This window comes from Zea mays, chromosome 4 (assembly GCF_902167145.1).
Source record: "Zea mays cultivar B73 chromosome 4, Zm-B73-REFERENCE-NAM-5.0, whole genome shotgun sequence".
NCBI lineage: Eukaryota > Viridiplantae > Streptophyta > Magnoliopsida > Poales > Poaceae > Zea > Zea mays.
Genome location: NC_050099.1, coordinates 247,183,677 through 247,199,136, shown reverse-complemented (window position 1 = coordinate 247,199,136; position 15,460 = coordinate 247,183,677). Strand labels below are relative to the sequence as shown.

Sequence of the window (15,460 nt, the reverse complement as noted above, 5' to 3'; positions counted from 1 at the left end):
CTTTTATTTTATAAAAAGAATGCACGCACGGTGAAAAAAATTGATCATAATTACTTTTTTATTTTATTTTCATCTGGATGAGCCTGCACTCATGGTTGTCCAAGATTTGTAAGGCCAAGGAGAGGCTGGTTAGGGATCGAAGGAAACTGCACACCGGTTGGTGCACAGCGGTGCTGGGAGCCGGAGAAAGTGTACTGCGGCAGGATACTGTTAATTACAAGTATCTGTGAAAAAGACATTCGATTTTATACTACCCATGAACTAACTGATTCAACCATGTGGTATGATCTGCCAAAAGTTAAGATAGTGATATTAAAATGCATAATTGGGTTGGTGCTAGATTTTGAGAATATACGCGACTTTCTCATAAACTTGTAGCTATTGCTATCCCCACTTTATACGAACCGCGTGAATTTTTTTTTTAAAAAAAAACAGTTTCTATCGCACAAGTCAAACATTGTGTGGTCTTATTAACCTCTTCTAGAAGATGGTTACCTGAGTGATGGTCCAAAAGACTGTTGGGACCAGATTTGGAAAGCCACTATGAACTATCACCGCCATATATGGAGGGAAAGATATTGTGTTGTGGAAATTTGAGGAAAAAAACTGGAAATTTGTTTTGACTGGTTCTGATGAGCGCCAATCCTTCAAGATAATATGGAAAGAGAAGGTTCCTTACAGCCGCAGCATGGCCACGTACCATACCATACGAACGAACATCTGGTGCAGCCAGCGCTTAAAATATGGTATGAAACAAACAAACAAACAAAAAATATCAATGCAAGTTCTTGGCTCTATACAATAATCCAGGTCCCAATACAGGTATCGACAAACGTAGCTGGCAGTTTCGTGGACTGCGATCGAATTGAATTTCCGGCTATTCTACATTAAAAAAAGAGATGAATTTCCAGAAATTCTACAGGCAAAATCCCTACATCCCTCAAACTGGGGTCATCTAATCAAAAGCAAAAAGAAGCAAGAATACAGAAGCAGTAAAAAAAAAGCATCATGTATCTGTAGCAGCAGCTCTTACTTCCACAACAACACGTAGAAACAGTAGGTTACAACAATCTTCTAGGGACGGGTTACCATCCCAGGTTGGCATGTACGACGACCTAAACACCAAGTTAAAGAGCAGTATCAGACAATCTACTAAACAGAAGTACGCTTTAGCACACAACAACCCAGACATACCATTTCATAGTCTGAGCTTGTTAAAATAAAAGTTTTATTGTTGAGTCAATATGTAATTCTAGCTCCAAATAGGAATATTAGGCCAGGGTCAGGGCCAAAACCATAACGGCCTGGCTATGTGGTTGACTCCAGTATGTTAAGGATCCATCCACATAACTGGAAAAAAGAGAGGTTCAATGGCAGATTTGTATTATACGTTTTAGCTTTGTCATATACCGTCTATTGATTGAAACATTCTTCTGAAAATGAGCATGACTGTCAAAAACTCAAGTTAAGAACTCTGTAACATCGTTTGAGAGGATTTAGTTAGAACATCAGGACTTCATACCTCACATACATTATACAGCTGAGAGACTGCCGATCTTTCCCATCTCATATGTATCAGCATAGTAGTACAACTTGATCTTATTTGACAAAGACAGTCCCGACGCCAAAGGAAGATTCCGCAAGTTTAAGTTCTCAAGCTCAGAAATGTCGTCGACAAAGGCAGTGACGTCACCAAGCAATCTAAAGATAACACAGCGCGCATCCTGTTGTAGATCTGGGAAATCAAAATATAGTGGCGTGTTTGCTTTTACTTCTGGTAAACGGTATTCCTCTACAACCAACTTGCCGGACTCCTGTACAAAATCACAAGCACAGCAGAAATGTTTTATGCACACATACAAAATAGGCCCTCACAAAACTACAAGTAGCAAAAGGTTCAACCCTCAATTAACAGCTCGTCTAGAATTATCATAGTTTGCAGCAAACCTCAAAAAACCATCATGGCATAGGTGAACAATATTTTGTTGTAGTCATTCGTTCAGACAACATTGACTTCCACCAGTATATGTAAATGAAGTTTCGAAGACAGATCAGTTGGACATTCCACTAATTAGTATATTAGAACTGTCTGCTGACACAGGCCTTACTCGACAAAACTAGTTCACATGACCATCTGGACCCATGCCATGGCTATTTGAACCGTTCAGGGACAAGCATTGAAGGAGATTTCAAGAAGCATAAAATAACCAAACCATAGCTACCGAAGTGAATTTTGAAGAGTGACAGTGGCCTATTACCTTAACAACTGTGACCTGTATATACAGAATTGCTGGGTTTATAAATCTATCTTCCATTCGTGTCAATGAAAACTCCCTCATGTCCAACTCTGATGAAGAAGGTGAATGGGTCACACGAGGTCTTATAACACTGAAAGAATCAAGCCGGAATCCAGCTATTCCAGGTGAATTAGCTAAGAGATATTGCTCAAGAACAAGATCATTATCTCTCAGCCTCTCAGCTTCAACTGGGATCTGGAAAATAAAGAAGAGAAGTTTCAGCCACTGCTAGAATGCAAAGCTCAAAACTGTCAGCAAAAGACATAGGGTTTACCCTAAATCTCCCCAAGGCCGGTGATCTGTCTAAATAACTTTTCATTCTCATTATCCCCCCTGATGTGTCAGGCTCCATCTCCTTTCTCAACAAACTGCCAAAAACTACAATTCTTTTTGCATGGATAAATGAATTATGTAAATTGGTTGGCTTCGATTCATAAGATGAGCTATCATTCAATGATAGAAGATCAAACTCCTCACTAAACTTGGTTGAATGAGAACCTCTATGGGAAAGTGTCATTTTTATTGAAATTATACGACAACGGATAGGATTTGGGAAGTGAAATTTAATGTGTCTTGGTTCTTCACTCAATCTACTAGATTTTTCAGGTCCACGAAGCTGTGGAGATGAAGATATTATATCCTGTACATCCCACTTTCCTATAAATGTACGATCTTCTCGGTGTATTTTATTACTCGCCCATATCTCTACCTGCACAAGCAGCATGATTATGAACATTAAAAGGAAAAAATAAATCAAAGGAATGGAAAAAAATGAAAACAGCTCAACAGGCTAGCTTGTTATATACAAATAGCTAGCTATCACAGAATATGGAAACACTGTTTTGCAGGAAAATGCACAAAAAAAAGAGAGATGAGATAGCTCAGCAGGCTAGTTAAAATAATCCGCTGGTTGTGCATAGATAGCTAACTCTGCAGTACATGAAAAGGACATCTTGCAGTTCTTGCACATTGCACTAACTCCAGACAAAGATTATGTCAACAAATTAGATATATTTGCTTTTCATAGCAACACTAATGGTATGTACAGAAAGATAGGTGATCGACACAAAATTACGAAGCCACAAGCATCATATGGTTGTTAAAACAAGTTATTGCCGAATTACAAAGGACATAAGTTGTTAGCTATAATCCTGTGTGTCCATGCATGTGTCCAGGTTCACTCTGTCTAGGTGCAGTCTTTAGTACTAGCAGATTTTCAGCTAGTTCTAAGGAGACTAATAGGCAAACATAGGAGTTACGACTGCAGTAAATAGGATGATATCATGGGCAGGTTTATCAGCTATATATATGAGAACATGGCGAGGGCTGAGAGAGCCGCATCAATCAAAAGAGATAAAGGGAGTGATTTCCTCGTGTGTTTGTGATAAACATTGGAGTGATTTCCTAGTGTGTGTTTATGATAAACACTGAAGATAAAGAAAGTGTGAAATCCTAGTGTGTTTGTGATAAACACTGAAGACAGAGGGAGTGATTTCCTAGTGTGTCTGTGATAAACACTGAAGAAAGGCTAGGGAGTGATTTCCAACATGAGCTCTTTTCTTTCTTGGAAATAAGTGGACTAAAGCAAGAGGCGTCTTTCAAGACAATGTGACATACAATTATGTACATGAAGATAGTATTTTTCATATTGCTTCCCTTGTTAACATGTATCATGCTCAACTTGTTAATGGTACATCCGTACTGAAATGTTTTCCTCCTCTTGCTCAGGAAGAACATATATTCAATCAAGCTTCGTGATTTTATGATTAAAAAGGATGATTTCAGTAACTCTAGTAAATATCCTTCTTTGTTCTCAATCATTAAGAAAACAGAAATGAAAGATATGCCCATAGTTCCATATAGCTAGGATACTGTGTATACAATATTAAGTATGCCTAGCTAAAATTGTCAGTACTGATTTTATAGATAAAAATAAGGATAGCATGATGAAGGAAGAGAAAGTAAGATATGCTATCTTACAATTGGGCAGTCAGATGCTGAGTAACCGCAAGAACTGACAATTATGGAAACTCCTGCAATATCTGATAAACCACCAAGAACAATTGAGAATTCCACTGAAGTGATACCTTGTGGAGCTTTCCAGTAAGACGTATACTCTCCAGTACCAAAAGGCGCCAGTAATGAAAGCAGTGGTTCAGAGTCATTGGCAGTTTCAACCTGAGTATAGAGCATAAGGCATGATCAAAGAATTATCAATGGTAAAGCAAACTTCATAGAAGAAAAAGAGAAAGGGGGTGAGGGATCATAAAAAATTGTTATCAAAAGGCCAAGTTTATTGACTGCTTTTACATGGTCCATGGGCAACATCAATAGTGTTCCAAATACATCAGAGTGTATGGATAACACAGGGCAAGAAATCATGCAGGAGTGCAATTTATGATCACTTGGTACAAAGTTGAGAAATACCATTTGTAAAAAGTTTGCATATGGAAATTCTGCAAGGGATTCTTCACCATCAAGGATCTGCTTCAATTGTCTCTGACCAAATTGAATACTTTGAGATAAATCAGATGCTTTCTTGTACTCCAGTTGGCAGACCTGATTCACAGCACTCAGTGCTGCTTTCTCTGAACGATCTTTTCTGCGCAAACTATGAAGAACCCGGACATAATCCACATACAATGCACGTTTGATAATTTCACTGCAGCACGATTTGCACACAAAACTATCTGTGAGTGCTGAGTAGCCACCACTTTGACTCCCACCATATATCTTCAACTCCCTGTAGGTGTTAAGCAAAAGGAAGGCCCCTTTCCCAGCACAGCAAGCTTTGCAAACTGTCTTTTCACACTGGAAACATTCCATGAATACCGATTGATTTTCTCTAGATGCTAAAGCTTGTAATGAAGACAGAGCACGGACTTCACATGCCCCACCATAGCAGAATTCATCATTTTCACTGATGTTCCAAAAGTCTATAGCATGTTCACTGCCCTTTTCAAGCCCTATTGAAGCATTAGCGCGATCCTCAAGGACTGTATGGCCCAGCAGTGCTAGATTATCAGCTAAGCTGGATAACTTCAATAGGTAAGAATAATCAATTAAACGGTTTGGATCTAATGTGGCAGGAATTACACCAATTGATAACAACGCCTGGTCCCTTTCAGCGGCTGAAAGACCAAGACGGAGACGTTTTATTTCAAGCTTCATCGTTTGCTCAAAGTCAAGACCCTTTCCCTGGAAGATGAATAAAGTTTAATGTATTTTGGATTTAAATTCATAAACACTTTTTCAAAATAGGTATGCTTTTGTTCCTTCATTATTTTTTTCAGAATAAACAAGTATGGTTGAAAAGCAAGGGAAGTAATAATGCCAGACCTTAAACATGTGTAACCTGAATATACCTAAAGATTCAGTTACTCTATCATAAATTGGAACCTGTCTTTGTTAGGGGGAGGGGGGGGGGGGGATGGTTCATTAGAGTTGCTACTAGAAACTTCAAACTAGAACGGTAGAACCTTCTAGCTCATTTATCTGAACAAAGAAGCAATTCAAGATTTTACTGGCAACTTCAGGATAAGGTCAGTTTCAAAGTATTTTTTAAGCAATGCTCAACAAAGATTCAAGAAAGTTTACCAAGAACAGAACATAGAAGGGGCAGACCTAGTGCCGGAGGCTCCCACATGAGTGGGGTCTGTCTGGGGCAGGGATAAACCGAGGCAAGCCTTTCCCCACAAATACTGAGAGGCTGTTTCAAGGTTTCGAACCTGCAACCTGGTGACTCAGTGAGACAGCTCTCACGACCACATCAGGTCTGCCCTTCTAAGAACAGAACATAGAAGAATAGAAATAAAAAGAGACGAAATTTTCACAAATGGATACCTTATTATAGCCAGAAAGGGATTCAAAAAATTTAATATAAAGCTGGGTGCTGCCACATTCTTCAACCTCCTTGTTTACTTTAGCAACAGGAACAGGCACTTCCAATGCAGGGGCGAAAGGATTAACATCAAATCCATCATCTAAGAAGTTTGTTTGTTCTCCAGCACCAAAAGTATTTTGAGTTATATGGGACTCCGACATGTCAAAATCACCTGTGAGAAAATCCAACAAATTTTCCGAACCACACGGTTGAACTAATGATGAACTTTTAGTATAAGACTCATCAATACCATGAGAATCATTCCCAGGCATGGAAGAATTTCCAAAAGACTTGGAACCTAGATTACAGTGAGCACTTGATGATTTTTTATTGATAAACTCCATAAATTCAGGAGCACGTTCACTATTGGTTAACATGTCTGCCCATGGAAGGGAAACTCCAAGTACTTCAATCTGTTAAAGAAATTTATACAACTCATCAAGGAAAAGGATAGATGAATAGTCATAGCAAAAATAACTTTTTAATAGCATCACAATCTAGAAAATTCATCAATTTTACCTCGCCAAGAGTAATGGGTGTTCTTGATACAGCAGATGGATGAAAAGATAATGCAACAACCCGATTCAAAAAGTTTAATTCTCCTTCTAGCTCTTCAAAGTCATATAACAAAGGAAGATAGGAGCTCTCTTGAACATTGGGCCTCGCACTTTTCCCTGTAACAGCCAAGTCCTCTGGATCAGTTCTCCCAGTGACTGGAATCAGTAAATTTGTCCCATTAGAGCATTGTGGAATGCAAGCACCCTACACAAATAATTTCCCAATTAATATTCATTAACCAGTTAAGTAAGATGTTCAAAATATAACAGAGCAACGAGAGGGCCTCTAGCTAAGTTGGTTAGGCGGTCTAAGTACCAATGCTCAGGTCCTGAGTTTGACTCCCCGTGGGAGCAAATTTTAGGATGTGGTTACAAAAAATCCCCTCGTCTATCCCACGCCAAAGCACAGGTCTAAAGCTCGGCCCCGATCGCGGTCGTTCTCACATGAGCTACGGTGCCGCTGTGTATAGGTGGGGCGGGGTTCGGGGGGTTTCTTGACCCGTGCGAGAAGGTCTTCTTCTTAATACAACGTCCACGAGCTAGCTTACCCACTGCGGGTCGAGTTTTTAAAATACAACAGAGCAAACAAATGGAAACGATCAAATGAAAAGGCCCTGATTTGGCTAGTAAAGAACGACATGTTGCCTCAAAACATGAGCTATATAAAGGGTTAAATATAGTTTTTGATGCATCTGCAAGCTTTAATGGATTTCAATTTCATAGACAAAAACATATCAAATATTCAAATTCAAAGCTGCTAGCGTACACAGAAATTGTTGAAAGAAACAATTGTATAACTGTAGAAAATGCAAAACAATATTCAACCAATGACAGTAATGTATCAGACGAAACCAATACAAGATGAAGCAATAACCGATTTTAAAACAACACCACCTAAACATGATGTGCGTACTGGATAGGATTATGAACCTAACCAAAATCCAGGCCAAACTCAGGAAATGTGGTTAGCTAATCTCAGCTCAACCAAAGTATTCAGCACACAGCTCAGCATAGGTTCTGAACCAAGCAAAAGTCATGGTCTTCAAGTCAGATTTAATGACAAATGAAGCTCAATTTTAGCAAGGACGGTAATTTTTGTATCTGGCGCCTCTTGGGTCTTGAATTTGGGTACAGGGTTGCCAGTTCATCAAACCAAATCTTGAGTATGGAAACTAAATCGATATTTGCAAAGAAACTTGACGAAACAGCTGGAGCAAAAAAAAAGGATATTATAATAAAACCGGTGAGGTAAGATAGAGACAAGGACCTCAACCACGAGTTTGAGGGAGTCGATGCTTGAGCCAACTCTAACATCTACGGTTGCTGGATATGAAGAATCTTCAGCACCGTGGGAGACAGTAAGAAGCAGTTGACAAACGTGACAAGGTTCCCCAAGGTATATAAAAAGTTCAACATAGTCTGCACCTTGCTGACACACCTGCATGCACAAGAGCCTTTAACATCCTATATGAAGAAAACATCATAGCAATAATTAAATAAACCAGAAAACTATCAGGAAGACTCTTTCAGATGCATTGAGAAGAGTCTTTAAGGAAGAACTATACCCAAATAAGATCCTTCCTTTTGAAGCTCAGAAGACTGGAACCACCATCAGCCATTGGGATGATACTAGGAACTGGTTTTAACATGCATCCAGATGGCCTTGATAGCACCTGAATTGTCAATATCAGGAATGTTATCACAAAAGCTATAAATAATATAATACTGCATCAAGACCAATAGTATTAGTTTGCAAGAGATATGGTTATAATGAGTAAGTTTACCTACTTTGAGAGGGAACATAGGGATGGACGGGAGATGCCTATATAGCCTCAAACCAAGAAACATCTCTAACTGCTTTTGACGGGAACTATCATTCATAAAATTTTGGTACCTTCTTAGCACCGTAATTTTCACATTCTCAACAGCTGAGAATTTACTAAACTTTCCTGTTTCCTCCTTGAATATGTTCAGAATATCACTGTGCATAGCTTTTGAGCCAGTGTACAACGTAGCATGGATATCGCCTGCCAAAAGAAAAAGTTCAGCAAGCTGGTTCACTGGAGCAAGCATTGTTGAGCCTTTGAACTGATCAAATGTCATATCAAATCTCTTCCAGGGCTTCTGTGGAGCCTCCTGGCATGGATGTTCCCATGTGGTAGTACGTGTATTATGATCAATATAAAATGATTTCCCTGTTACAGAGTCAAAGCGCTCCTCCCATCCAGGGGGCAAAGAACGAGTGTTTCTACCATCATATTCAGAATATCTACTTGACAACCCAAACATTGCATCTATGTCAAGCGAGATGCTCAATCGACTACACTGTTCAACAAAAACTTGAAGTGCACCAAAGTAACTAGCAGCATTGGTTCGATCAAGAGAGTCTGCACAGTTGAATCGTATCACCCCATTTTGAATAGATTCCATGCAAAACCCACCATTTACATCGTCATTGCAGATAACTGATCCTTTACATTCATTAAGCTGCTGTCTTGCATCATAGTAATTCCCTTCACTGAAGCCAATGACCATTGTAGGTGGTTTAAGATGCCTCCATAGGCCCTCAACTGTCTGCTGCTGCCCTTTTAACTTCACAGTGGCATGCCAGTCATAATTTATTAACTGAATCCACGTGCTTCCCAGCTTTCCAGTAGAGTTCATGTACCGTATAGATTCTTTGAAATGATCAACAAGAACTGACTCTGTTTTTCCTTCGCCGTATCTTAGCAAGTTAACACAAATAATGGGAACCCTTCCAGAACTTTTTTGCCTGGACACGTTCGCTTCAGATGATTTATTCCCATATCTTTTACCCAACCGTTGGTAGTACTGTAAGCTTCCGTTGTAAGGATCGTTGGCAACGTAAATTTCAGCCTCCACTGACACCGCGTTTTTTATTTCTGCGCCCCACCATATTGGAATAGTTCCACGGCGCCAGATATACGAGCTAAAAGGGATGCGCTGTCCGCCCTTCCGTGGAACCCAAACGAGTTGCTCGCACTCTACCTCATTGCCTGTGCCTGAACATGCGTTCAGTCCACGGGCCAAATAGCGAGTTCCAGGATGCAACCGACTTCGGCGTGCAATAAGGGCGACTAACCCACCTTGCTGCCCAGCACCTCCAAAGTTCCGGCACTCAGCGAACCCCTGCAGAAGAATGACACAGTGTCCTGGCAAACCAATGTCCTTAAAGGGCTTTGACAGCCACTCGTTCCAAACAAATTCCTCATCTGGTTCCCGTAGTGTAATAGGACTCGGGAAGGGCCTGGTAACATCCCTTGTCTCGCAAAAGAAGAACTTGCCATCAATGTCTAGATTGGCCAGCTCACGTATGTTCTTCTGTTCTCCAGTCCCCTGGGGCTGAGGATTCTGCAGCTGGATCTTTATCCACTGGCTCTCTGCCAATGTGTATATGCACCCGCCTCCCGGCAGATTGGGGACCGACGCGCTCAACTGTGTCGCGACCAAGAGCAGAGCATGGCTTCCTAACACCGCGTATCCCAGCACTGCCTTGGCATATGTAGTGCTCTTGGATAGAACCCTTGATCCGTTGGTGATGTGGTTCAGCGCCGCCGCCTCCGAATCAAAGACGTCCTCCCCATGCTTCCCCAGGTAGCGCAGGGCGCCGGTGGTCGGATCGACGTATACGACCTGGGTGTCTCTCCTCGTCGACAAGCTGATCACAATGTACACTTCTGTCGTCTCAAGGACGACCACCACCACCGATGTGTCCTTGGGCCTAGGGAGCGACTTGCTGTGGAACATCTGGGGATTTCTGGAGAGATGGACTGAGCGGACCTGGGTGTGCGCACATTAATTTGTGCCAAAAAAAGAAAGAATTGAAGCTGTTAGGGCGCACGTATATACGCTTCGTTAGATCAGATCCAGAGACAACAGACAAATAGTAATTGGATCAGATCCAGGTTCAAGTAGACAGATCGCTTAAGTTAGGGTTTCGGGTGATCGGTTTCGCACAGCAGGTAGGGAAGAGAAGGACCTGGTGGGTGCTCGTCGCCGGCGAAGACCTGGGCGAGCAGGCTGCGGGCCGCGGGCGCTTGAAGTATGTCCCTCGTCTTCCGCCTCACTTTTTCTCTCCGTTGTTCAGCTCCAACGTCGCACGGCACGGGAGAGGGGTGCCCCGTTTGGTAGCCTGCGGAGCCCCGTGGGCTGCAACGTGCCCCTGTTTCGCAGTCTGGACGGTGTTTTCGGCCTGGCCCAGCGGATGATGAACAAATGGGCGGACCTACCGGCCGAATATTTTTGTAGTTTGATCTTTTTTCGGAAAAAAAAATCATGTTTAGATCTTTAAACAACTTAATTATGTTTTTTATCCTTTGCTCGGTGTCGTAGGTCATGACGCCAAGATAACACAGCTCGACGCCACAGCCTATAACCTATTGGTCGTTTCTGCCTCCTTTCGCCCGACACCCGTCTCTTTCGTCGCCGGCGGCTATCTCTCTTGACAGATGTCGCCCACGCACTCTCCTACGAGCCCGGGCTTCCCGGTTGGTCCCCGTCGTGCCCGCCCGCCGCCTCGAGCCTGCCACCGCTGCACAACTTCGCTGTCGTTGAAAGTTCCCTTTGACCCGGGAACAGGATCTGGATGTCGCCTAGAGGGGGGTGAATAGGCGAATAAAGCTTATTACTTTAAAACTTAAATTCTTACTCTACTCGAAGACTTAGTACGCAGTGGAGTGAAACAACTCTTCGAGTAGGTTGCAGCGGAATAGAAGATCCTGTCTCAAAATGTCCTGCACTTCAAATAAAGTTTATACCACAGATAAGTATTGAAGTGCAGATATAAAGACGAGTAAGACAGAGAGTCAGGATACAATACAGAACAGAGCACACAGACGCAAGGATTTATCCCGAGGTTCGGCCAAGCCTGAAATGCTTGCCTAGTCCTCGTTGGAGTTAGCCACACCTGGGCTTGGAGTCTATTTCAACTCCTTCCTCCGTTTGCTCAGATCTGTCAGTATGACAGATAGAGCCTTTCACTATTGAGTTGGGTTACAACAACACCGTGGCTGCTTACAAACTTTTTGGCAGCACCTCGGCAGAGTAACGATACGCTCAAGATCTTACTCTAGCTCTTAGCAGCACTTCTCCTCTCTTTAAAGGCTTATAGTTGTGCCTTCTACACAAACTATAGAGTTACACACAAGAGGGAGAGTGAGAATTGATTCGAGTGATGTCTACACTTGTTGGTTGCGCTTGTATATAGCTTGAGGCGCCTAGGGGTCCCTTTTATAGGCACAAGGGGCCTAGGAGCCGTTGGAAGCAATCCAGGAAGACAAATCTTGCCTTCTATCGGGTGGCGCACCGGACAGTCTGGTGCACACCGGACACTGTCCGGTGCCCGATTTCTTTCCTTCTATGGCGAAGCCGACCGTTGGCAGTCTTGGAGCCGTTGGCGCACCGGACATGTCCGGTGCACACCGGACAGTCCGGTGCCTCCTTCTAGCCGTTGGCTCGGCCACGTGTCCCGCGCAGATCGCGCGGCCGACCGTTGGCTCACCGGACAGTCCGGTGCACACCGGATAGTCCGGTGAATTATAGTCGTACGTCGCCCGTGAATTCCCGAGAGCGGCCAGTTTGCTCGAGCCAGCCTGGCGCACCAGACACTGTCCGGTGCACCACCGGACACTCCGGTGCACCCAGACTGATTTGCACCTCTTTCCTTTTCTTCTTCTTTCTGTTTCTAACACTTAGACAAGTATATTAGTACACTAAAACCAATGTACTAAGTCTAGAAACATACCTTCTCTTAATTATTACATCTATAGCATTTCACATGCTTGAGCTTTGATGTTGGACTCATAAATCATCAAGTCTGCTTGACTTGATCTAGATTGACATTTCTTGGCTCCAACATCCTGCAAATGTCACATAGAACATCTCCAAACATAGGAACAACCCAAACTAAAGATCAAGGTGAACTTAGCTCTTTTGGGCTGCTTCCAGTTCTGGTTTTGACACTTGTTCTCCTTCTTAGAGCTTGGTCTTGAGCCTTATGACTTACACCACATAACTGTAGTTGTTACCTCATTGGTTGTAAGTCACGTCCTTATGTAGTGATCCTTGATGTGTCGTAGCTGTTCTCAACTCGATCACCCTTGACTTTGCAAGCCTTCTTCTTCACCCTTGGCTTTGGGTTCCTCAACCTCCTTGACCTTCTCCCGTGCACTTGGTACCTCGAAGCTCTTCTTGCCTCCGTCCTTGGCTTGATCAGTTGTCTCCGAGCTACACACCCGAGTCTCACTTTATGCAATGTCCATCTTACTTGTGATGTCCATCATGCATCCATAATCCAGTCCTTGGAACATCACATTTGTTCACTTGTGTTAAACCCTGTAGGCTTTACCCACTAGTACAATTTGGCTCTATACAAGCGGTAGGCTTTTTACATCACAGGCGGTTCGGTTAGAAAACCGCTTGTGATGTCCCAGGCGGTTCAGTACGCCTGTGATGTAATAGTATCACAAGCGGTTTTTGTTTAGGACCGCCTGTGGTGCTCTATCCTTTTCACAAGCGGACCCTAAGACAAAACCATCTGTGATTGTAAAAATATGAAAATACAATTTAAATATGAAAATAATTTTAATTTTTAACAGAAATATGCAAATACGATTTAAATGAATTAATATTTAATTTTTAACAATAATATGCAAATACAATTTAAATGAATTATAATAGCACACATAGATAACTATAGAGATTTTAAATTAATTGGCAACCACAATTCATAGTCGATCATACATGATAACAAATACAATTTGATTCATACAATTTTTCATGAACTACCATTTTTCCGCATGTATGGCTTTAAGTTCTTATCAATTTTCTTTTCCACAAGCTTGATTCTCTCTGGACCGTTAAAGACGAACATCTCTTCATACTTATTGTATTCCTCATCTTGGTCTCCCACATTCTCAACTCCAACAATTTTTTGCTTTCCAGAAATAACTACATGCATCTTCTCATCTGCTGGATCGAGTACATAGAACACTTGTGCAACACATTCGGCGAGAACCCACGGGTCATCTTTATATCCTACTTTCTTTAAGTCTACCAGTGTGAGTCCGTAGTTATCCACTATCACCCCCACGGGATGTTGTACCCATTGGCACTTAAATAAGGGTATTTTCATGCTTGGGCCATAATCAAGTTCCCATATTTCCTCTATGAATCCAAAATATGTGGTCTTCTGTCCATGTAGGTCAAAAGCATCGATACGAACACCGCTATTTTGTGCAACACTTTTCATGTCTTTTGATTTAGTGTAGAATGTGTACCCATTGATGTCATATGCTTGCCATGATGTCACAAAACACGATGGCCCAGAAGCCAAATTCTTCATTGTTTTCTCTTCCAAAGAGTCTCTGAAAGTCGCCTAGAGGGGGGGGTGAATAGGGCGAAACTGAAATTTACAAATATAAACACAACTACAAGCCGAGTTAGCGTTAGAAATATAATCGAGTCCGCAAGAGAGGGTGCAAAACAAATTGTGAGCGAATAAGGAGTGTGACACGCGGATTTGTTTTACCGAGGTTCGGTTCTCGCAAACCTACTCCCCGTTGAGGAGGCCACAAAGGCCGGGTCTCTTTCAACCCTTCCCTCTCTCAAACGGTCCCTCGGACCGAGTGAGCTTCTCTTCTCAAATCACTTGGGAATCAAACTTCCCGCAAGGACCACCACACGATTGGTGTCTCTTGCCTCAATTACAAGTGAGTGTTTGATCACAAGAAAGAATGTCAAAGAAAAGAAGTGATCCAAGCGCAAGAGCTCAAATGAACACTACAAATCACTCTCTCTAGTCACTAAGGCTTTGTGTGGAGTTGGGAGAGGATTTGATCTCTTTTGGTGTGCTTTGCAATGAATGCTAGCTCTTGTATAATGGTTGGAAGCTGTAAAACTTGGATGCTATGAATGGTGGGTGGTTGGGGGTATTTATAGCCCCAACCACCAAACTAGTCGTTTGGTGAGGCTGTCTGCGCGATGGCGCACCAGACAGTCCGATGCACACCGGACATGTCCGGTGCGACAACCACGTCACCAAAGCCGTTGGGTTCCGACCGTTGGAGCTCTGACTTCTGGGCCCGCCTGGATGTCCGGTGGCGCACCGGACATGTACTGTAGAGTGTCCGGTGCGCCAGCATGGGCAGCGCGCAATAAATGCGTCGCAGGTAGCCGTTGGCGCCGAAATAGTCGTTGCCTCGCTGTTGCACCGGACAGTCCGGTGTACACCGGACAGTCCGGTGAATTTTAGCGAAGCAGCAGAAGTGAATTCCCGAGGCTGGCGAGTTCCGGAGGCCGCTCTTCTTTGGAGCACCGGACATGTCCGGTGTACACCGGACAGTCCGGTGAATTATAGTGGAGTTGCCTCTGGAATTTCCCGAAGGTGACGAGTTTGAAGTCGGGGTCCTCTGGTGCACCGGACATGTCCGGTGGCGCACCGGACAGTCCGGTGCGCCAGATCAGAGGTGCCTTCGGTTGTCCCTTTGCTTTTTGGTTGAACCCAATACTTTGTCTTTTTATTGGCTAAGTGTGAACCTTTAGCACCTGTATATCTTATGCACTAGAGTAAACTAGTTAGTCCAAATATTTGTGTTGGGCAATTCAACCACCAAAATTAATTAGGGACTAGGTGTAAGCCTAATTCCCTTTCAATCTCCCCCTTTTTGGTGATTGATGCCAACACAAACCAAAGCAAATATAAA

At 42.7% G+C, this 15,460-nt stretch overlaps 1 protein-coding gene across 3 annotated transcripts; it reads right to left on the bottom strand.

Moving 5' to 3' along the window:
- Nucleotides 1–749: 749 nt before the first annotated feature.
- Nucleotides 750–11,017, bottom strand: LOC100273993 (uncharacterized). Of its 3 annotated transcripts, XR_564925.3 has the most exons (13): nt 10,738–11,017; nt 8,526–10,538; nt 8,303–8,410; nt 8,005–8,175; nt 6,700–6,942; nt 6,141–6,593; nt 4,725–5,495; nt 4,278–4,475; nt 2,572–3,006; nt 2,259–2,492; nt 1,523–1,814; nt 1,195–1,350; nt 750–1,115 (listed from the first exon to the last, which is right to left on the bottom strand). XR_564925.3 is itself a non-coding variant. In XM_020551380.3 (12 exons), exons 2-11 carry the CDS (start codon nt 10,503–10,505, stop codon nt 1,533–1,535), a joined length of 4,875 nt encoding a protein of 1,624 aa, XP_020406969.1. In that variant the 5' UTR covers nt 10,506–10,538; nt 10,738–11,017; the 3' UTR covers nt 765–1,115; nt 1,532. The 3 variants fall into 3 exon arrangements, 2 of the variants coding, with proteins under 2 accessions (XP_020406969.1, NP_001141851.2); XM_020551380.3 differs by lacking the exon at nt 1,195–1,350 and having other exon boundaries at nt 765–1,115; nt 1,532–1,814; NM_001148379.2 differs by lacking the exon at nt 1,195–1,350 and having other exon boundaries at nt 775–1,115; nt 10,738–10,837.
- Nucleotides 11,018–15,460: the final 4,443 nt, after the last annotated feature.